General features: G+C 46.5%; 1 protein-coding gene across 1 annotated transcript; it reads right to left on the reverse strand.

Moving 5' to 3' along the window:
- Positions 1–849: 849 nt before the first annotated feature.
- On the reverse strand, positions 850–17,551 carry LOC119445161 (oocyte zinc finger protein XlCOF6-like). Its single transcript, XM_049664198.1, has 2 exons — positions 17,399–17,551; positions 850–3,096 (listed from the first exon to the last, which is right to left on the reverse strand). The coding sequence occupies exon 2, from the start codon at positions 2,795–2,797 to the stop codon at positions 1,736–1,738; it is 1,062 nt and encodes a 353-aa protein (XP_049520155.1). The 5' UTR covers positions 2,798–3,096; positions 17,399–17,551; the 3' UTR covers positions 850–1,735.
- Positions 17,552–24,424: the final 6,873 nt, after the last annotated feature.

Below are 24,424 nucleotides of genomic sequence, written 5' to 3' on the forward strand. Positions count from 1 at the left end.
TTCAAAGCTAGTCGAAATTAGCGGGACCTGACGGCTACGACACCGGTAAGGAGGGTGTCCAAAGTGTAATTCCTACACGGGTGGCCGTGGTCCAGTGTCAGCAGCCTATATTTGGCTCCTTCCGGAACCGACTATATTGTCACGTCCTAGTAGGAAACGAGAAACCCGGTGTGCAGCACGGATAACAGTACTTTATCTGAGTAGTCAACCCGACGTCGTCGTCGTCTCTATTTTTCCACCCGCGCGCTACATCGGCGTCGTGTTCATGGCCTGGCACATACCCGCAGTGGTGATATAGGAGGTGGCAATATATATAAATTCGAAAACAGATTTTCGCTTACTTCAGCCTGTTTATTAAACGTCAATAAATATACACAGTATAACAGTAGGAAGAAGCACACTGATCCAGACACCCTTCTTGACTGATGTCAGCTATTGGCCAATAGCAGCAGCATTTTCTGGACGCTTTATTACGAAATAAAGCATCCATAAATGAGTGAGGAACAGGCTTCTGTTGAAAACGGAGTGTTTGAAACAAAGTGACTTCGCACTCCGCATGCGAACTCCATGCGCCGCACACAACTGCAAGCTTGGCTGACATGTTCACAGCAGCTTATGCTATCCGCGGGCTATGTTTTTTCACCAAGCCCGAGGGGTGATTCAGGACCCCTTTAAACATCACAATAATGAAAAGATGTCCAAGGGCTCTCACATGCATACAATCTACCGGCAAAAAAAATATGAGTTGACAGAAAAAGCTCAGCAATAATTGGGTGCGGACTAGATGGTAATCCATGAGTAGAGTTGAAATGACAAATTGGCACAGGAGACAGAGAACCAGACACACGCTACCTTCAAAGCATTTTATTAAGAGAAATAACACGTATATATACAGTGGGATTCCATGAAAGAACTAAGAAAAACATGAAAACCAAGAAATAATAAGTCACAACTCAGCAAGTGTACTTGAGAAAGTCCACTCTTGGCAAAAGATGCACCTACGCGACCTTTGCACATGAACCCTGTTAACACTGGATTTTTTCTGCTTCAACAATCTCTCGTGTGCACTGGCTTGGGGACCTGTACATTACCAAGCTTTTTGAAAGTATTAAAACCACTGAAACAGCCTCTCACATTATGGGATGTGCAGGCAATCCTTTTCAGTGCACTTTCGTGAGAAGCTTCAAGGGCACAAAGGGTATTGAAATGGCATCTCACCAATGTGGGCGGGCAGGTGTCGGTTCAAAGTACTCTTTCGTGAGAAGCTTTGAGGGCATGTAAGGCAATGAAATGGCTTCTCGCTTGTGTGGATGTGCACATGATTTTTCAGTGTGGACTTGTCCAAAAAGCTCTGAGGACACAAAGTGCATTGAAACAGCCTCTCACATTAGTGGATACGCAGGTAAACCTTTAGGGCAGACAGTTGTGAGAAGCTTCGAAGGCATGAAGGGCACTGAAGTGGTAAATCGCCTGTGTGGGTGCGCAGGTATCTGTTGAATATACTCTTTTGTGAGAAGCTCTGAGAGCATGCAGGGCAATGAAATGGCCTCTAGCCTGAGTGGATATGCACATGCTTCTTTAGTGTGGACTTGTCTGAGAATCCCCAAGGGCACTGAAATGGCCTCTCGCCTGTGTGGATGCGCACGTGATTCTTCAGTGTGGACTTGTCTACGAAGCTCCAAGGACATGAAGGGCACTCAAATGGCCTCTCGCCTGTGTGGGTGCGCACGATTCTTCAGTTAGACTTGTTCGAGAAGCTTTCAGGGCATGAAAAGCACTGCAATGGTCTCTCGCCTTTGTGGGTGCGCAGGTGTTGGTTCAGATTGCTCTTTTGAGAGAAGCTCTGAGGGCATGCAGGGCACTGAAATGGTCTCTCGCCTGTGTGAGTGCGCATGTGCTTTTTCAGTGTAGACTTCTCTGCGCAGCTCTGAGGGCATGAAGGGCATTGAAATGGCCTCTCGCCTGTGTGGGTGCGCAGATGTCGGTTCAGATTACCCTTTTGTGAGAAGCTGTGAGGGCATGCAGGGCACTGAAATGGCCTCTCGCCTGTGTGGGTGCGCACGTGATTCCTCAGTGTAGACTTCTCCGAGAAGCTCCGAGGGCATGAAGGGCACGAAAATGGCCTCTCGCCTGTGTGGGTGCACATGTGATTCTTCAGTGCAGACTTGCCCGAGAAGCTCCGAGGGCATGAAGGGCATTGAAATGGCCTCTCGCCTGTGTGAGTGCGCAGGTGTTGGTCAACATTACTCCTTTGTGTGAAGCTCTTAGGGCATGAAGGGCACTGAAATGGCCTCTCGCCTGTGTGGGTGCGCAAGTGATTCCACAGAGTAGACTTGCTCGAGCAGCTCTGAGGGCATGAAGGGCATTGAAATGGCCTCTCGCCTGTGTGGGTGCGCACGTGATTCTTCAGTGTATACTTGTGCGAGAAGCTCCGAGGGCATGAAGGGCACTGAAATGGCCTCTCGCCTGTGTGGGTGTGCACGTGATTCTTCAGTGTATACTTGTGCGAGAAGCTCCGAGGGCATGAAGGGCACTGAAATGGCCTCTCGCCTGTGTGGGTACGCAAGTGTTGGTTAAAATGATTCTTATGTGAAAAGCTCCGAAGGCATGAAGGGCACTGAAATGGCCTGTCGCCTGTGTGGGTGCGCAGGTGTCGGTTCAGCAGACTTTTTTGTGAGAAGCTCTGAGGGCATGAAGGGCACTGAAATGGCTTCTCGCGTGTGTGGGTGAGTACGTGAGTTTTCAGTGTGGACTTTTTTGAAAAGCTCTGTGGGCATAATGGACAATTAAATGGCATCTCCCCTGTGTAGATGCGCAGGTGTTGCTTCAGATTAACCTTTTGGCGAAGCTCTGAGGGTATAAAGGGCACTCAAATGGCCTCTTGCCTGTGTGGGTTGCAGGGTTGCTTCAGCTTGAACGTTTTTGAGAAGCTCCAAAGGCAGAAATGGAATTCAAACAGATGCTGGCTCGTATGGATTGTGGTGCGTGCTTCAGATCACTTTTATCCGTCTCATGGGCAGAGGAGTTACAGCCGTGGCAATATCCTTGATATGACTGCACCATCTGCAGTTGCTTGACAGCTGGAATGCCACAATGCTGCACCAAGAAAACAAGACATGTTACCTGAGTAATACTTTTCACTTCAAAAGAAAAATGTTATTACAAAATGCCAAAGAAATGAAAGAACATAGATACTAGTTAAAAAATCAGCTTTTTCTTTGTTCAATAAGTCTTGATGGTGATTTCAATCAGACCAGAGAAGAGCAGGATCACCATTTCGATTTGCTGAATATATTTTTGTTTGCTCAATGACCAATTTTGTGAAATTACACGTTTGCTTAAAACATTTTTTTATTTGTAAAACATCCGAGTGAGTGAACTAGGAGTATAGAATTAGCACAAGCTGTTTTTGCAACCAAGTGCGACCGCCCAAACATTCAGTAATACTCTCATGAGCCTGGTGACCAAAATAAGAGCAGTATTTCGTCTCAAACTAGGACTTACCATATTGTATGTTGTGGTAGACTATTGCATTTCCGAAATTTGCTTATAAATACTGCAGACTCGCTTGAGTCTAGGCAGGAGTGAATATACTCAAAATGCAAACATCAAGAAACAAAAAAACACAAACACCGGGAAAGAAAATTACATAGCTAAACTCATAAATATGTCCACATTTCTACTTTTAACATTGCTCTTAGGCTATTCATGCCATTCTTTGCCTAATAAAAAATGAATATCTATATACATCATTCGTGGCATGTAGTTACTGTATCATTCTTCTGTGGTCTTGATGAGCTTTCATACGAGAAACTTATCACAGCTAAAGCGATTTAATAATGTTGGACGTTGTCGTGGCATATTAAATACAAGAGCTTTAGCCTGTGTGGTGCGTCTTGACTGGCGAAGAGTACTCAGCATCTGACACATAATATCATTTGTTCTGTAGCGATTGCAGATGAAGCTAACTGCTATTCGCTGTACTTATGCTAAGCTTACCGATACCACGAAGCTGATCTATATTCGAGGAGAGGTCTGAAAAGCATAGTGAACGCTGTATGCTTTGCCTCTATGGGGGCTCCTGAAATCTTGCGACAAGGGTCCCATAATGTTCTCAAAGCGCTCGCGCAAATGTTTTCAATGTGCTTGTTCCAACTCATGTGTTCCATTAGCATGTGTTTCCAATAGGCAGAAACGTTACTAAGTACAATGTTGCCAATGAAATATGAAAAATGTAAGGTGTCTTCATGCTGCTGCTTATCCTGATAACAAAGCACTTATTAATGTTTAAGTTCATTTCCCCCTCTTCACACCAGCGGCAAACCTTATCAAGATTATTGCTGAGGCTAGTTTGATTGGCTCTTGATTTAACCACTGTGTATATTACGCAGTCATCCGTGAAAAGCTTTATTTCAAACCGGAATCACCTGTTTGCTATGTCACTGACATATATTAGGAACAGAATGAGTCCCAAGAACGACCCCTATGGTACGCCTAACATGACAGAAAGTGTCTCAGAATTACAATTGCCGACCTCGACGTACTGAACAGGTTTTGAGGCAGGCTCTGGTAAAATGTATAAGTTTGGTGTCTATCCCAACTGCATAAAGCTTATACAAAACTTTATGAGGCACTTTATCAAAGACCTTGGCCAAGTCTAAAAATATTGCATGTATTTGTTCCCTGTTATTAACTGCGAAGTCGTGATATGTTGTAAAGAGCTGAATGACAGTCGACAAGCCTTCCCTAAAAACCACGCAGGACTTCAGACAGCAAGTTGCTATCATCTAGGTATTGTTTAAGGTGCCAACAGATCACAAGCTTTAACATTTTGCAGCAAAGTGAGGTCAGTGAGATAGGACGATGATTTCACACCCTAAGAGGGGATGCGGAGCTGAAATTGTGATTGTCGCCAGAAAAAAGCATTTTATATATTTGGTTATTTTGGATTCCTAGACATATAAAGAAGCTCATCCCCAAGTTTGGTGTGAATCTTTGCCATAGGAAAAAAAATGAATTCTCTTTTCGTGACGGTCGCGCGCATTCACTGTCAAGAACGCCAATGAACACTGTATTTAAAACACGGCCAAAAAGCGGTCAAGAAACTGAACATGGAGTGAATACCTGCATCAGAAACTTTGTTTTTCACGCATTTTAATCATGAGAGACCTTCTACAGAGCGCATACCAGACTGCAAAGTAAAAACTAACAAAGAAACAATATTCTGGCCACAACACTCTTGTCTGTGAATGCAGATATGGATGCTCGACGGCTCTAATGCTGAGAAAGAGTAAGCAACTTGAAGCAATTTCCGTAGCGCAGGTTCAAGTTGAAGAAGAGGGTCCAACATATGAAGCAGGGGACTTTGATTAATTATATTTGGTTTTAATTAAATAGCGTGTTCTGAAATTTTTGAGCTCACTTTTCTCAGTTTGCACTTTTGGGCCGAACAAGACCATTTAGGAAAACTATCATTTCCAAGCTGCTTAGCCAAAACCTACTTTCAATATAGTTTCTGGGCTGAAATTTTGTGAAGAAACAGGTACTTTTTATATTTATAAATTTTTATTAAAACAATAGATTATTACATATCAGACATATAATGACAATGAAAAAATTGAACAGCTTCAAAGTGATGATACTGATACCGAAATGTAATAAAAAACATGCAACTAGCATTACCCCTAACCCCTCTAGAAGGTATCAAACAAGAACAATCAGTAAGTCTTCATTATTCCTATATTAGAGTTTTCCTAAGGTTATATGTAAGCTTAATCAGTCGGTATGACAACCATAACTTCTTTATATTTGATCTGTATTAATGAAAATAGGATATATATTTAAAACAAGAAGATACATTAACATATAAATTTTTAGAAATACCTGTGCAATGGCTCAAAAGTTAATTTTCGGCTCTCCCTTTAAGGGCTCATATAACTTTGGTATAGGTACTGTCAACCGCGAAAGTTTAGGAGACACAGGATCTGCCAAGAAGCTGGTTTCTTTCGAAGCGTGGTCACACAGCCTCAAATTAAATTTTCCAGCATATGGTAGCCTTCGCCACCTACACAGTGATTCATTAAGTTAGAAGTGACATGCCTTAACAGTGCTGGAATTCACATTTCCAGGAGAAACCGCATGCTGTAAACTTTTGCAGTTGACTGTACAATTTGAGATGTACACACCGCATTAAATACATATAGTTATAGTAAACGTATTCCACCATTTTTCCTTTCTCGTTACAATATCTTGCTGACATCCTCGATATTTTTCACCAAAGAATTAAACAAATAAAACATTCCAGGGGCACAAAAATGTTACGGGCAGCTTTATAAAATTGTTTTCAGATGTCACAGTTGGCCCAACAGATGGCGTTGGTGCTGGGTTTGTTGCTGGGAGTCAACGTTACTAGATTAGCTTCAGTTTGCAAGCTCCGCCCGAGCCGCGCGCGCGAATGTGTCCCTTTTCCGTCTCCTCTCGCGGGGTGGCGCTGCCACCTCTCTCGGCCCTAAAACCGCGTTCGCTTGCCTCTGCTGTCAGCGGCCGCCTTCTCCGAGCGCGTTCCAGTGCGTTTCGTTTGCAACACGTGAATTTGTATTTCCTCCGCGATAAGATTGAAGTACAGACCTCAGGGATGGTGAATAAATTAGCTTAACTAGCCAATACCCTCGCATTGCTCTTCGCATTACCGCAGATGTGCACATCTGCGGTAATGCGAAGAGCAATGCGAGGGTATGGGCTGACGTGCTATTCAGCTATAATTGCGCGTTAGACGTTCAGTTAAACTGCTCAACACAAAAATAGCCAATCTCGTTTGTTATTTCGGTGTCTCTTAGTGAAGTTGTTTATTTGACGACATAGTTTAAGGCCAGCGACGTCGTTTCCCATCTTTGCGTAAGTTACGAGACTCCGCGTTGATTTCGCGTATTCGTTGCTTGCTCGGGAATCTGGACCAACGTGTCTGGACGAATGAGTGAAATAGAGCTTGTGTTTTGATTCAACAAAGTAATTTATTACTCTGTAAAATTACAAAAAAAAATTATGCGCCCACTTGGCCATAGATAACGCATTTATCTACAGCAAACGGGCCTTTTTATTTGCCACGGCGGCTTTCTCGCTATTCTCAAGGCGGCGATTCACATCCCTAGCGTAGAAGTGCATCCTGGTAACTATAATAAAATTCAGCACCTGACGTGTAAAGGCAGCCTCATGCTCTACGCATCCAAGACGATCGATGTTCTCCATCTGCAGCTCACCAAGCACGTTCCAAAAGATGTCTGATGTAACTTGATCCCCGCTCAAAGAATGTGAAACTGCGCGGTTCACAATTTTCACAAAGTGCAGCATTTTTCTCGAAGGATGTTTCAAACATCCTTCCTTGAAGCTCCTATAAAACACCCACAGAAACAGTAAGTGTCCTAGACACTACAACAGCCTTATCAGCCCTAGGCACAGCATTTCCCATTTTGTGCTTGTACACAACAGCACTGGCGTCAACAACTTCAAGAGACCAGCCTTGAATTTTCTGGTTTGTTTTTGCCAAATCCACGAGCTCGCTGTAGAGCGACGCGATAGCTCCACACACAGGGGAGTTACTTCCGTCATCGCACAGGCTTGTAACATCGCCTTGCCTTTTGCGCACCTTAACGGGAGGTGCCCTCCGCACAGCTGGTTGCTTACGTTTCCGCGCCGGTTTCGACAGGTATGAAGGGCAGTTCGGGAACAAACGGGGAACAGCGTCGTCCTTGAGCGCCCAATTGTCGCGCGGAATGATAACAACGTCCCCGTTTATGTTGTGCACGAACTCCTTCACTAAGTCACTGTCCTCGAAATGGAGATCGCACACAACGCAAGAGCTTGTGAGCTGCTTGTCCAGTCGTGGAATCGCACGCTGCCACACTTGAAGACGTGAAGAATCTCTAGGCGCCCGGAAGAAATGCCGCTTCTCGGCAGATCTTTGAGAATCGTAACCGCTTTTGCAGCCGGTTACGAAACAACGCGGCATGTCGGTTGGTCACGATACAACGCCACTTATAACGTCAGACGACTCGAACGTGAAGAACAAAGCACATGAACAAAGCGCACCACCACAGCACCAACAACAACGGTTCGCGCAACGTGCTTCGACGAGCCGCGAAGCCGGGCCGAGCTAAAGCCCCAATATTTATAAAAGTAGCGCCATTCTTAGATCTTGCCGCCACCGCGCTCACCCCGGCGCTTCCTCCTCGCCCTCTCTTAGCCGCCTCCTGTCGCCCCAGCCTCCTCCGCTCCCCCATTGGCCAATCCGTGTCACGTGGAAGTTCGCGTCGCGCTTTTGTATATTTTTTTCTTTCCAGCGCGCTCCGACTGCCATTCTCGGGCCTGTGCGACGAAAGTGCTGTACGCACAAACGGATCAAACGTGTTAGGGACAAGAACTTTGTTGTGATGGCATGCTGCTGCGCCTTAAGTTGCCGCAACCGACAAGGCGAGGGCAAAAGGCTTTTTTTGTTTACCATCCGGCGTGCGCAAACGCTTGCTGCACACTTGATATTTGCGCCGTCTCGCATCGTCGCGTTGCTACTTCCAAAACGGCATTATTAAGACCAGTTACTGACTGACGAAGCAAAATCGCGCCTCAAAAACGTCTCTGCAGGGCGCGATCGAAGTTTTCCTCGGATTTCCTCTGGTAGCGCGTTAGCTGTCGTCTGCCACGGCAGGCCCGACGCAGGCGGCGCCACTGTCGATATCGCGCCTCGATCGCGCTGGTCGCGCCGAGCGCGATAGTGGAACGGAGGAGGAGGGAAGTGGATGGCGCTACTTTTATAAATATAGGGGCTTTAGGCCGAGCGTGTGACTAGCGCCACCACGCGGCGGGAGACGGAAAGGGGACACGCGCCGCCGCGCAGCTTTCAAACTGAAGCTAATCTAGTAACGTTGCTGGGAGTCACGTTGAGTTGAGAAACATCGCTGCATGGACCGTGCATGCCGGTCGCAGGATGGCGGATCGGGAAAGCATCGATGAACAACATCAACCTCAAACTCCCATGGCTGCCACGACATCGGCGCTGACCATCGGGTGAACCCGGGGAGGGCTCAGATGGAGACCACGGTACTGTGGCAACAAAACACTCAGCGTACGCAGTCCCACTGTGCTAAGCCTAACGTCGCTGCCATGCTGACTTGGAGCCATTGCCGGTAACGATGGACATGTGGCGCCGCCTGTGAGCAAGACAACCAGGCAGCAGGGTACAGCCTTTGACAGGGGGCCAAGTGGTGGCACTACTGGTCCGGCCATCTGCGCTGCCATCCCAGCCCAACCAGAAAGCTGCCTCCCGTTTGGGAACGACGCGCACTGATCTCTTCGCTTGACTGCGATATATTTGCAAGTGAGCATGACTCGGAGAGGCAAAGGCGCTACCCGCCATGCTGCGGAGGAGGGACCCAACATAAGCTGTGATTCATGAAGAAGGTGGGTGTACCTTGATGAAACACCCTTCGACGACCTGAAGGCTGCCACCAATGCGGACGCTTTCACATGCCAACTCTGCAAAAGGCTGGACAATCTCGAAACACCCCTATAGGATCACTTATGCCGAACCTGCACAGCTCTTCAAACCAGAGTTGAAGATCTGGAGAAGCTTTTGCAGGAACTGGCTGAAAAACGCTATCGATCAACAGTCGACAGAACAGGCGAACGTCACAGGCAGCGAAGGGGACCAACATACCTCCAGACGATCGCGGGGCGACTACACTCCGAATCACGACCATCTGATGACGGGGCTAGTGGCTGCCACAACATACAGCACTGAGGAGGCCCTGCCAAACAAGGAACCGGCCACACCAACGGAGTGGGATGCCTCTCAACAGTGTCTTAAATCCCAAAGCCCCGCCAAGAGCTCCCCTGCAGACACACAGCTTGACCTACCGGGTGTGAAGCAGCACGAAAACCCAAGAGATACAGAAAAGCACAGCCCTGACAAGAAGCCTCGCAGGGGCGAAAGGCGGACCACCGTGGAAGGGCCCCCGCTCATGCGAACATCCAAGTGTGCTGGTGACAGCTCCCAGCCACGGAAAACCAGTGACACAGGGAAACGCGACAAGCAGCACGAGACCGGAAGCCCCCGTTTTCATCGGAACTCGCAAATCTGCCCACTGGTGGGAATACAAAGGAAGGTAGTGCTGGTCAGCGACAAGAACGTTGATCTTGTAGCTGAGACTGTTATGACCGAGCTTGGATCTCGGGCCGCCCTCGAGTTCATATCTGGTAAAGGCGTGACGGCTGCCGACGCCATCGCCTATGCAAACAAGTGCGAGCAGGGCGCCGAACCGGTCCTGCGAAAGTACATCCTACGGTGCCAGGCTCCATGATGTATTGAAAGGTACCCCAGAGGAAGTGGCACAGGCCCTCGGCCTACAGTGGACAGGGCGGCCTGAGGGCCTCATCATCTGCTCCATTCAAGAGATATACAGCAGGGATGGTGAAACACAGGCTGCTGTTGTGCTCGCCAATGCCAAGATCAAGAAGTGGTGCCAGAGGATAGGAAACCGTGTTCTCGACTTAGGGAAGGGGGAGCTATCGACTGGTTTTCAAAAGGACGGCCTACACTATAACGAGGTGACAAGGCGGCAGGTCGGGCGATTCATCGGCACAGTGGCAGCGCCTTTTTGAGGCCTTGGACTATCACATAGACGAGAAAAGACGACACAGGACTGGAGGACACGCCCCGACAAATGCCAGCCCAACCAGCCATCTGGACCCCCGCATTGGAGCAGGGCACAGACGGAACCGTGCCTGACAAGCCGAGGGGAGCAGTGGCATGGGGGCAGGACAGGTCGAGGTCAGAGAGGTCTAGCCCAGCTCATCGAGGAGGCCCTCGAGAATGTGCTGGCCAAAAAATGGCCCACTCTGTGAAAAACGTCCACAGTGCCAACAGAGGTGTGCGACGGAGCCAACAACATCCAAAGGTCCAAAGGCGGAGGTGCAGAACTCGACACCAGAAACCAGGCACAGTATCGGTCGCCTTCCTTAACCTATATGGTGGCCGACACTTAGCAAAATGAGAAGAGCTCTACAGAGGAATGGAGGAAGAGGGCATCACTTTTTACGGAGTGGCGGAGACGCATCTACGGGACCTGGAGAGACCACCAGTCAATCCACTTTGGAACTGGGCTGGCTGTAACCGAGAAAGTACATCCCGGAAAGGTGGAGGCGTGGGGTTTCTGTGGCGAGAAGGCAACACCTGGACACCGCTCGAGGACTCCTGTGTGGAACACACCTGGCTGTCCGGCTACATACACGCAACGCCAGTCTTAGCTTGTGTAGTTTACCTCAGTGTTTTTTCAAATCAATACTCTGAGAACTCCAACGTCACACGCTGCATCAAGCACGACATAGAACGGTGGGGCCACAGTCAGGAAGTGCTGATCCTAGGCGACTTTACCGGCCACATTCAGGAGCTCAATGGTTACTCCAACCACAATGGGAAGCTCTTGCTCGAGATGGCCCAGGAGCTTTCCTCGAAATTGCAAACCTCCGGGCTGACTGCGAGGGCACGTTTACATGGTGTGCGCGGGGCCAGAGCTCGTACATCGATTATGCCCTTATGTCACTGAACCTCGGCAAAACCCTCCAGGATGTCCACATTGATGAGAAAGGTCGGTACAGTTTGGGGAGCGACCACAACTGACTCATGACATGACATGACAAGAACTTTATTTGAGTCCTGAAGAACTGAGATCTAGGGGAGCCGAAGGCTCCCCCAGATTAAGTCGGTGGCTCCGCCCACGGTGGGACCGGGAGACCAAGTCCCATCACAATGTCGTGGGCCCTCTGGACAGCTTGGAGTTGAATTTGAAGATTGCTGCTCTTGAGGGATTCCTCCCATTGCTCTTTCGTGATGGGTGGCGAGGCGTTAAGGGCTGGGCACAACCAGAGCATGAGTCATGACCACATTTGGAGCATGACTGTGAGTGGTCAGTGTCTATCCTGTTAAGGGACCGAGGAGTGGAATACGAAGGAGTTTGCAGAAGTCTTGAGTGTGCTAACCTGAGGTTTGTTCAATTTGGGGTGGGGGGGTGGAAATGTCCTCCTGCCAAGACGATAATGGGAAACAATTTCGTGGAATGTACATAATGGATCTTTGTGGATGTTGACCTCGTTCCGATCCTGGCTACCCCCGACAGCGCGGTACGTGAAATTGCGCACTATCCGGTGCGCCTGCTCGTTAGGATTACATCCGAGCGGGTTAACTGAGCCATCTAGATGGGCTGGGAACCACGAGATGTGGTATCCTCGTTCGCTGTTATCCCGAGTTCTTTGAAGTGCTTTGTTTACAATATTGTTCGCCTGTTCAGACACGAGTGCGTACAAGAAGGATCTAACTGCTGTGCGTGAGTGCGAGAAGACGATAGGGGGAACTTTTACGCTGTGAAAAGCCAGAGCAATCGCCACTTCCTCCAACACATGGGCAAACTTAGTATAGACAGAAGCTGCATTAGGCAGGTTGCCCTCCGTGTCTACAACCGAGACAGCGGACTTATCCCCACTGTCATATCTGGCAGCATCAACAAAGACGGCCCCTAGTTTGTTCTGATTAATTTTTTTAAGGATCGACTTGACTCTCGCGAATCTTCTACCCTCGTTATGCACTGGGTGGATGTTTCGCGGGACGGGGTCAACCATGATGGGAGTTTTGGTTTGCTGGGTCAGGCTAATTTTGGTCCCCGGTTCATGTCTGGGTTGGATACCCGCTTTTTTTTAAATCTTGATCCCTGGCTTAGAGGATGACAGTCGCATTATTTGAGACACTGTGTGAGCTTCTATTAGCTCATCGATAGTGGTGTGGAGTCCTAGCTCCAGCAGCTTATCGGAGCTCGTGGACTGCGGAAGGCCGAGCACGCGCTTGATACCAGTTCTGATTAGAGAATCGACTTTGGCCTTTTCCGCCTTACCCCAATTAAGGTACGGCGCGATGTAGGTAACATGAATTAAGAAGAATGCCTGGCAAGCTCTGAGCAGATTGTCCTCTTTGAGACTGCCTCTCCAATTTTAGATGCGGGCTAAATGTCTTAGGACATTACTAGCCTGTCCAGTGAGCCTGTTGAGGGCCGTCGAGTTACAGCCCTTAGCATCAATGTGAAGACTTAGAATCTTGACCGAGTCCATCCTTGGTATGGGAAGTCCATTCTTAGCTCGAATTTCTATCGGCAGAGTTTTCAGAGGCTCAAGGTTTCTGATGCCTTGTCCGCACTGTCGGTATAACAGTAGTTCTGATTTAGCGGGGGAGAGTTCAAGGCCCGTGCTGGAAAGAAAGTTTTCCGTAGCCTCCAACGCGCTTTGTAACGAGTGTTCGAGCATGGCAAGCGAGCCGCCCGAGCGAGACAGACGGAGGCGGACACTTGGCGGCAAGACATGGAGGGGAAGTCCACACTGAAACTCTATAGGGAATACAAACAAGAGATCCGTGTGGAACCCCACTACGACAACAGTGTAGCCAGCAGCCTCCTCTTCGAGGCACGGGCCGGCGCTCTCAGAACTCTGGCTTACCTCCGGAGCTTTGACGACAACATGGGAAGCGCTATGTGCAGTGTGCGATACGGACGAAGAGACAATTGAGCATTTGGTCCTGCAGGGCACGAGCCTCACACCAGCGCCTACAGATGGCACCATGCTACCGGTAGCGCGCGGCTTTTCCCCCCGCGTTCCATTTAGCGGTGGCGGCGGTGACGGCGGTGACCTAGTGGCCACAACCAACAGTCAACTTAATGAGTGGTGAGCCACATTACCGGCCAAATTTGGCATGTGCCTGATATTGACATTGATAGGGTCTGTGAATGCATTTGTGACTGTGCATATGTGTGCATGTACCTCATATTTGTTACCTACCAAGGCCAGGGCATCGCTACTTTTTCACGGCAATGCCCACCCGTTACAAAGGGTGAGGCCAATTAATCCAATCCAATAAATCACATTTGCGCTAACGTTCGCAAATGCCATTCTGTGCTTAAAATTGGATATTATGTCAGCATTGGAAGTTAATCAAATATCGGTATGCTGCTTCGCTTTGGGAGCCCACGGCAAAAGCAGAAATGAGGTAGTGCAGGGGGACATGGGTTGGGCCTCGTTTGAAGTCGGAGAAGCGCAGAGCAAAATTAGTTTTGAAGAAAGACTCAGGAACATGGATTAAAATTAATGGGCAGCTAAAGTGCACAAATATCTGTACGACAAAAGCGTGGACACAGAATGGAAGAAGAGGTGAAGAAAGTTGACAACCAGGTACAGTGTAACTGAGAGTGTAAGTAGACAACCAGGAGTTATCAAAAAGAATGTTAGAGGAACAGAGACAGTAAATCTGATCTAGTAAAAGATAGAAACAAAGAAAACCATGCAGATTTACAAGAATGGTAATAAAGAAATTAGAAGGAAAAATCTGCACAAGAACACAAAGGGCAGTGCCTTGCTATTTGAAGCTCGAGCTGGTTGCCTAAGGACAAATACATACCCGAGCAAATATTTCCAACAGGATGAAGCATGCGTCTCCTGCAGCGAAAACCGGGAGACATCTCAGCACATCCTAATGGAATGCCAAGGGATTCACCCAGTGAAAAATGTAAGTAGCGTACACCTGCCAGAAGCGCTTGGATTTCACGTGGATGGAAGCATCAACCGGTCAGCAGTTGAGATAAGCAAAAGACGTTTAGAGTATTGGTGGAAAAAAAGCAGGGAAGAGATTGATACGACCGGATCCATTACAGGCATATGTAGATAGAGAATTTTCGAGCAAAAAAAAAGAAGAAAAGATTAAAAGATCTAAACAGAAATGCTAGAATAAAGAGCATGTATAGAATACTTGAGTAACTCTAGTAGGCTAGGTGACTTTGTGACCGCCCCATTTCAATGGGGGTGCCAGTAAGTCATGATCATCATAACCCTTAAACCAAAATGAATTTTAGTTCGACTGCAAAGCTTTCTTTCTGAGAAATCCGAATGGTTTTTCATTTGTAGATTTCTACTACTCGCATGCTAATGCCAGTCACAAAACTTACAAGAGCATACCATTTAAACCATACAGGAGAAATTTATTGTTTTTATTACAAGATGCAACACAGTATCATGTATGATTCCTCAGGTGAGGAAAAGAACACTTCCACGATGCAAATCTAGTGCTACAGACTTGGATGTAAGAACTGGCATGCATGTCATCTGTGAATGAAGTGTAGAATAAACAATGCTATAAAAAATGCCAGATTATGTTGTTAGTGAGCACCAAAATTCCTATTTCGCATGACTCCAGCTTTATTTCGCATTCTTTTCTATGAAATCATGCTAATGCTGACCAGATTATTAACATGTGTTCCAATAAAGACACTAAAGAAAATTACCAAATCAAGCTAAAGTAAGAGGTTAGGGTGTTCCAGTGTTTCTTTTATTGAGAGAAGGGCATTCACAAACAAGAAGAGATGAAAACACAGAACAGAGGTGGTAACCACTTTTTCCTTCCGAACTGTATAGCAGGAAAGAAATGGTCAAGCGGAAGAAAAAAAAAAAATAGTTTTGCCAATAAGCCAAAGCAGTTATGTGATAGCTGGCGAAACGTAATTTGCAGTAAGCCTTAAACTGCATCAACGTTATCAATATCATTGTCAAACATTATCAGTGACCATTTGCAGGTGCGAGTGAGCAATCTCCTAACAAGACGTCAAAGAAAGTTGGGACTTATTCATTTGTGAGAGAGAGAAAAAAGGTAAAGGAAAGACAGGGAGGTTAACCAGAGATTTTCTCCGGTTGGCTACCCTGTACAGGGGGAAGGGTAACGGGATTAAACAGGAGAGAGAGAAAGAAATAAGTACAAAAAAGGGGGGAAAAAAGGAGAGAAAAGAAAATCACACACACACACACACACACAAAACAGAACTGTTTCTGTGGGCACTGTCACGCAGTCTGCGAAGGCATTCTAGTGTTGCACATAGTGTCAACTTTCCATTATTCATTTGTGAAATTTCCAGATTCTTGTGGTCTTCTAACAATCTTCTAACAAGACGTAAAAGAAGGTTGGTACTTAATCATTTGTGAAATTTCCACATTCTTGTGGTGAAGTCGAAAGACTCGGCTTTTCTTTCTCCTCTTACCTGTCCAGACATAGCTACTGCTCTCTGCTAAAACTAGACTTTAGCTTCTTACTGTTGGATTCATACCGCTTTTCTAATGCTTACATTTGGGCTACCCCATTAATAGGCCTCGCGCTAAGCTTGAAGACAAAAGTATGTCAGCACCACCGAACAAAAATTAGAATAAGCAGAACACTAGAACATGAACACGAAGGCGACACACTCAATCATTGTCATCACATGTAGATGTAGGTAATTTAGAACCACTTCCACAACTGGGAAGGTTATGTGCTAGAACACGAAGAAAGCACATACGCCAGCTTTATCCAGTACATAGGTGTTGAGTGGGCACTGGACAATCATGGCAGCTACTGGCACAATCTTGCTCTCCAGGATCAATATTCTCCTCTGACATCAATATTCTCCTCCTCCTATAGCATCACCATAGTGGCTGAGAGGTACAATCCTGGACTGCCTATCTGTGGGGTGGTGAGTAAAAATCCTTCCAGCAGAATTAGAAATTTTCTTTCTTTGTAATTTCCTTGCAAAAGATTTTGGGATTCTAGTGATGGGCAGAAGGGGTCACCAGCAGAAATCAAAACGAGCAAGGGTGTTCTAAATCTCCTTGCATGATAACATTTTGCACAGGGCAGCCATCATAGCAGCAGCATCATAGCATAGCAGCCATCATTTGAATTTTCATACACGACACTAGAGAAATATACTCCACTGCTAGCTGCAGAACTGCCAGCGCAACAGTTCAACCAATTAGGGAACGAAATAAGCAAATAGATGTTTACCAATTGGTTAAAATTTAAATAGCTGATGAATAAGTGTCATAGCAGGTGCATTGATTGACGATAGTTAAACCTCGATATAAAGAAGTCTGTAAAATCGGCACTTGGTTGCATCGAAATTACGCTACACTGAAATTCAACCTCTTTGCAAAGTACTCTCGCCAACCGATTCCTTTTTACTCGAAAGAAGCCAAAGAATATAACTTTACCCCGTTTTCTCATTCCCACTATTTCCAAACACGGGCCACCAACTTCCATAATGAAGTTTTTCCGTAACATTCCATTTGCGGTAAAAGTGTATGTTAAGTTTCACGTGCTTTCGCTGGGAATTTGTCCTTTCTTTTTTTTTTTTTTTTCTTTTTCAGCGAGTACAGTATAGCATCTTTCGATTTCAATCATGGAGCGCGAGCTATCTGTGGTATCCCGAAACGAGCGGGCGACATCCTTTATCTCGCCGATCGAGATTTTGCCGTCAGGAGAGAAAGTGTTGCGTTTAGCACTACTGATACTCACGCTTCTGATTTGCCACAGGAGGTAGGGAGCATTAGTCTTGGAGACAGCAGAAAAACACGGCACACCAAATCGGACCAAATGAAGTTCGTGCCACCGTCACCAAATCGGGCGCCAAAAAACACGTGTGGAATACAAAACCTCCATGTACCAAACAACGGTGCGCAGATGATGATGATAATGATGAAGCCACCAGCCGTTTAGCCGTTTGTGCGATGTGTGTCAGTGGTGCCACGGCTGCTGATTTATCAGTAGATCGACTAATATTTAAAATTTTCTGTTGGTTGAGTGATCATGCGTTTGAATCTACAGATTTTTTGTCTTTTCTGCGAAAACAAAAGCAAGAACTGCTACTTTTTCAGTACAGAGGATCATAGAGTTTCTCACTATATAGTGAGAAACTCTATGCACGTGACGCGCCAGGTACCATAGAATACCAACCAGGTACTTCACAGCGTCATAAGGAACGCACAGAGGGAAAAAAAAAATTCTGGAGACAACCTAGGGAGGAAATATCTGGTGTGACGTCACAGCATCTATTGTTCACCGGGTCCAGCCAACACCACTGTTGGTCCAGCCGAGCTGCGGCGAAACGCATGTGTATAATGACGGTATTTTGACTGTAAGTGGCATGAAACCTTCTACCTGCTCAGTATTTGGCGTCTAAATAACAAAAAATTGCATATCTTTTGGTATGGGTGTTTAAATGCTGACGGAGGTCGTAAATTATCCACTGTTGTGCCGCTTCTCGAACATAGAGTTTCACACTATAAAAACTCGATGTTCTCGAACATACGCAGGCTGGATGGATGGATGGATGGATGGATGAGGCTGAACCCTTTAAACCGGGCGGTGGCATACGCCACCTAGCCATGACTATTAACATATTTTGTACTTTGTGGTGGGTGAAATTTCACCCCTGCCTTGATTTTATCCACCAATCAGATAACCTCTGTTTGGTTATTTCTACCCGCTTAAAGTCTATTTTGCCTTCACTGTCCCTAAACCCCAATGCTTTGAAAAAATCAGCCCCGTTGCCTTGCACTGTAGGTAACTGTAGGGTTAAGCCCTTTACAGAAAAGTATGAGGTCTTCAGCCGTCTCCTCTTCTCCACACGCACAGCACAACGTGTCCATACCTTGGTACTTGACTCGGTACATCTTAGTCCGCAATACTCCCGTCCTGGCTTCAAACAACAAAGAGCTTCCCCTAGAATTATCGTAGATATTTTCTTTGGCAATTTCTTGCTTGAAAGTTCGGTATGTTCCCAGTGCTGATTTCGTCTGCATCTCTGTTTTCCACAGACCCCTCTCTGTTTCCTTAACCGTTTTCTTAACCGCTGTTTCCTGGTTTGCACCCCTACTGCAGTCCAAATATTTGATTGTCAGTTTTCTGGTCAGCTTCCTCCATTTTGTATCAACATTCCTCATGTACAAATAACTGAAAACTCTCCTTGCCCACCGCTTTTCTGCCATTTCTCTCAATCGCTCCTCAAATTCTATCTTGCTGCTGGCTTCCCTGCCCTCGAATGACGTCCATCCCATGTCACCCTGTACCCCCTGATTTGGTGCATTTCCATGTGCTCCCAGAGCCAGTCTACCTACCCCTCGCTGCTTAACTTCCAACCTTGCTCGAACCTCTGATCTCATGCACAGGACCGCATTGCCGAAAGTCAAACTAGGGTAGGGTGGCTAGAAGGGGAGGTGTGAATACCGGCGGCGCAAGCGTGACCCCTCAGCGCACCGATGCCGCGGGGCGGCGCTGTTGACCGAGGCGAAATAGGGCACTGTGGAATTACAATAGGTACGAAGTGGTGAGAGGGATTTGGAAAGGGGTGATGGTCCCTAGTTTGACTTTCGGCAATGCGGTCCTGTGCATGAGATCAGAGGTTCGAGCAAGGTTGGAAGTTAAGCAGCGAGGGGTAGGTAGACTGGCTCTGGGAGCACACGGAAATACACCAAATCAGGGGGTACAGGGTGACATGGGATGGACGTCATTCGAGGGCAGGGAAGCCAGCAGCAAGATAGAATTTGAGGAGCGATTGAGAGAGATGGCAGAAAAGCGGTGGGCAAGGAGAGTTTTCAGTTATTTGTACATGAGGAATGTTGATACAAAATGGAGGAAGCTGACCAGAAAACTGTCAATCAAATATTTGGACTGCAGGAGGGGTGCAAACCAGGAAACAGCGGTTAAGAAAAAGGTTAAGGAAACAGAGAGGGGTCTGTGGAAAACAGGGATGCAGACGAAATCAGCACTGAGCACATACCGAACTTTCAAGCAAGAAATTGCCAAAGAAAATATCTACGATAATTCTAGGGGAAGCTCTTTGTTGTTTGAAGCCAGGACGGGAGTATTGCGGACTAAGATGTACCGAGTCAAGTGCGGGAAGGAACGCAACCGAAATGAGCGCATCGCCAGCCTCGGGTATTGCGCGCTGTCTGCGAGCGTCATGGTACACGTTTTTATAACGAAATCAGCGTTTTATCAGCCCACATCACTACTCCTGTGAGATTTTACGGGCCCAGTTCGCATTGCGTCGATAGATTCAAACGCGTCTTTTTTTTTTTTTTTTTTTTTTTTTTTTTTTTTTTTTTTTCGTTGTCCTCCGGATCAGGATCATAGGGGCTGGGGGCTCTGGAATAATTTCGACCACTTCGGGTTCTTTAACGCGCACTGACACCTTACAGCACACAGGTGCCTTGCATTTCGACTCCCTCAAAGTGCGACCGTCGTCGTCGAGGTCAGCAGTAATCACGTACGTACGACCTGTAAACTGCAGTCATTACCCGATTACTTCTCGACGTACAAACCACTTTGTGCCAGCGCTTGCAGACGTGTAGCATGTCCTTTCGACGCTCAAATAAGCAATTTACTATGATTGCAGACAGCAACAGATCTGGTCATAAAGTTGTTTATTTAAGTGAGGGAAACAACTATGGGAAAATTTGATCTACAACACGCAATATTTCAGTGCTTTTAGTTTATTCTCAGTGCCCTGCTGAATGACACCTTTAAGCAAAAAATGAATCCTTGTTACGCAGTAAAAACGTACAACTGATGCTGTCAAGGCAGCAGAATGCTCTAGGCAACCAATTTTTGGCACATCACCAATTGATCAACTGCATAAACTCTGCCACAGCTTTGGCATGCAAACGAGTGAGTTTGTTTTCAATTAAGGGCATTGACCAGCTTGTAGAATGGTTCTAGCTGATAGATATAGAAGCCCCCCAAGGTCCCTTCTGTTTGTTCTTTAGATTCCACAATGGTTTCGTTGTGAAGCTGCCCAGCCAAGTAGATGCTACAGCTGGCAAGTCCTTCTCCAATGAAGAACACTAGCATTTTGGTTAACACAACAGGCGCGACATTTCATTCATTGCAAGCTCTGCAGTCCAGTATCGAGCAATGTTTCGTTTAAACTTTTGCAGTGACCACAGTTCCAAAGGTCGCTTAAGCTCCATAATGAACAATTCTTCTGCGACTGGATTGGGCATTCCATCCCGCTGTATATTTACAGCCTCCACGTCTGCCGGTGGGCATGCATTCCCCCGTCTTGTCAATAGACAAGCGCCGCTTCTCGTGTAAGATAATAATTATAATACTTCATTTGTACTCAGAGAGTCGAATATGTAGTCTAGGCATACAAGGTCATAGTAGGCGGAACTGCCTATACCGGAGTGGTTTGCGTGCCGAACCTGGGACCCGTGGAGTGTGTGAGACATCTCTTCTTTTTCTTTCTTTCGTCAGAGTCCTGCTAATGTATTTTGGCAAGCTCGGAAGTACTGTGGGCACGGCATCTTCTGAGAGGGCCGATTTGCGACGTGGTATCAAGACTGCAGTTCCATTAATAAAGTCGCGAACGATAAACCTAACGAAAAAAAAAAACAGGCGGTGGTGATTAGATTGAGCTAGCGTGAAAGGCCTCGTGAATAATACTAGGATGGCAATTGGCAATGCCGCGACGATGCTGTGCAACATGCTATGTATCGCGAGAAACACCACAAAACAGGCGACGCGACCAAAACTGACGGCGAAGGCACGGAGGCGAGGCAAGCCGGCAGGCCGGCGCGGCTATGCTTCCCGCGCCGCGAGCGGTAGCGCCATATTTCCCCTGGTGGCATCGGTGCGCAAGGGGGTCACGCGCGCCTCAAGGAAAGCGCCGCCGGTATTCACACCTCCCCTTCTAGCCACCCTAACTAGAGTGACCTAGAATATGGGAGAGTGTCCAAAGCGCGGCGCGAATACATGGGAGGAGCGAGGACCTTTTTGTGTGAACTCCCGCGCCGCGGCGCTGCTGTACTGGACCCGTGGGCTTTCTCCGCTGCGGAAGCCGCGCCAAGGCGGCGGGCGTCTGCTGCGAGCCTGATATTTTGGTTGCTATTAGCCAACATTGCAATAATTTGGGATATATTAAGTACCACGTCACCGAAACGTAATACCGCAGTGACTCACCGCACAGAGAACGCGTTTGCTGGCTGTGAATACGGGTATTTTGTATATTTCCTTCTAGCTCGCTTGGTCCGCGCTTACGCGGCTGTTTGAGTAACGCATTCCGCGCGCTTACTTCATTTAGTTATGCGTGAATGAGCAACGTGAACGTGCTGCAGAAGAAAATAAACTAGAAATCGCGATGACAACCAGGAGAACGTGGAAGATATGGTTAGCTCATGCTAACGCTTTTACACCCTATCGTCCCCTTTCTTTTATTTCGTGCATTCGATTTGTTTTACAAGACTGCCTCCCGCGCTCTGCTGTTTCTTTATTAAGGCGAAATCCTTAACAGGCTCTTGGGAAGCGTAATGTGTCCGTCGGTGGGGCCGCGGTTCCAAAAATAAATACAAACCGCGTAACTCTCGCGTCTCGTTCACTTGGTATATATTCCAAAGTATAGTGTGGAAAGGCACAAATGTGTGACTAAGATGACTGATGGGTCATGGCATTAGTAACTTGACATATTTGCATTCACGTCGCAATTAACGACAACAATATCACGTGTGGTGCAAACCCGCATTTTTCGGCCAGAAATCCCTCTGATGGTGTGGGTGTGACGATAAGAACGTGTTGAATGCCAATCTCGATCCCAGCGTGTCGAACTTGCTCATATATCATGAAGAACTAAGGGCACAGGTAAAGGGTAATAATAGTAATGATAATTTCTGGGGTTTTACATCCATAAATCAAAATATGGCTATGAGAAACGCCGTATTGGAGGGCTCCGGTAATTTCGACCGCCTGGGGTTCTTTAACGTGCACCTATATCTATGTACACGGGTGTTTTATGCATTTCACCTCCATCAAAATGTAAGCCGCCGTGGCCGCGAATCGAACCCGCGTCCTTGAGTTTAGCAGTCCAACCTACCAAAACCACTAAGCTACCACGACGTGTAGGTAAAGGGTACGTGAGGAATTTACGCGGCAAAAAACAAGACAAACCAAAATAAATGAAACGCTAACAGTGCAACATTGTGTACGTACACCTCATTTCATAATTACGAGCGAACGTCAGAAAACCAACATGACGCTTTACGGATGTGCAACTCGTCTTTCGTCTTCCGGTGTTGCAAGAGCGCAAACACTAAGCGAATTTTAACATGAAAGTAACTTTAGGAATATTTATTGCGTATGCTCGCTGGTTGGTACACAGCTTACTGATAAATACATATGGTTCGTACATACTTACTGATAAATATTTACATACTTGTAGTTACGTAATGAAAGAGGCAACTAATCACCAGAACATAAACTTCTCATGTTTTACTGATTGAAGGTAACTATTTTAGGGATATGTAGAATCAATAGCGATATTTGTAGTGCATCAACGATTACAATATTCAAGACGATTTTCCACTCAATATAATGCAAGCACTAACATCATCACGCGCCATGAATGCTTGTTAATTTATGTAAAAAATCACACGTTGAACAATAACTATTATATATCAAGCATGAGAAATTATGTTGGTAATTTCGGAGAGGATTCACGGATTAATAAAACAAGGATATTGCTGCAATAACGTTTGCATAAAAAATGAGTGAATAGCTAGGCCAGTAGTAGCTATCTATTCATTTCAATGTAGAAAAATATATATTTGTTCACCGTTTTTATGTTTATTAACCTATTGGCTGGAATGGCTTTTCTTTCGAATGTCTGAATTTGAAAGCAGCTTCGCTCACGGTGAACCTTAAGGTACCTAGTGCGCGAAGTTTGTTTTGAAGAGTTAGCGTACAGCAAGAATTGTTCGTCGTACGCTATCTCTGAAGCGAAATAGGTAAACAATTGCGGCGTTAGGGCCGTCTCCGTTCCTTCTCTTGTTTCCCTTACACCTTCTCATGGCGCTCTGTTCATAATAAAGTATTGTCGAGGCTAAAAAAATTATGAATAAATACATATGCATATGGCTTTTAACCACTACTGACCGTGAGCGAAATGCGCGTAGTGGTGAGCGAAGCGGTCACTGCACGCATGTAAGTATTTCACTTGACTGCGCGAGTAATTTACTTTTTTCGTTACTCTTATTCTTGCAAGCATGGTGCTATTGCCCGCGTTCCTATGCGAATAACGTGTCTTTTTTTACGATCTTTCCTTGCACGGGCTCATTTAGCGCTTTTCTACGCACGAACAGTTACCGTAATCATCATCATCATCATCATCAGCCTATATTTTGATGATGTTACCGTAATACCGTTCCTGAACTCTAGCACCGGAGCTAGGCCGCGCTGATGAGTTTGATACGTTAGTTTTTGCATTATCTTGCTGCCCAAGCACAAAGAAACGCTCACAGATGGGTAAGCTCCATGCAGCACCACACTGTTGAAGTTAAATAGACTTTAAGTGCTTTGCGTGAAAAACGAACGCAAAAAACTACAGCGCGTAGCAGACGACCCTCGATTCCCGAGCGCTTCGCGAGCGCGAAAAGCCCACGGGTCCGGAGCAGCAGCGGCGCGGCGCGGCAGTTCACAGAAAAAATGTCACAGTTTCGCCCTAAGGGCGAAGCAATGAATGCGATAGCAACACAGCAATGTCATACGAAG

The sequence above is a fragment of the Dermacentor silvarum genome, chromosome 3 (genome assembly GCF_013339745.2).
Source record: "Dermacentor silvarum isolate Dsil-2018 chromosome 3, BIME_Dsil_1.4, whole genome shotgun sequence".
Taxonomy (NCBI): Eukaryota; Metazoa; Arthropoda; class Arachnida; order Ixodida; family Ixodidae; genus Dermacentor; species Dermacentor silvarum.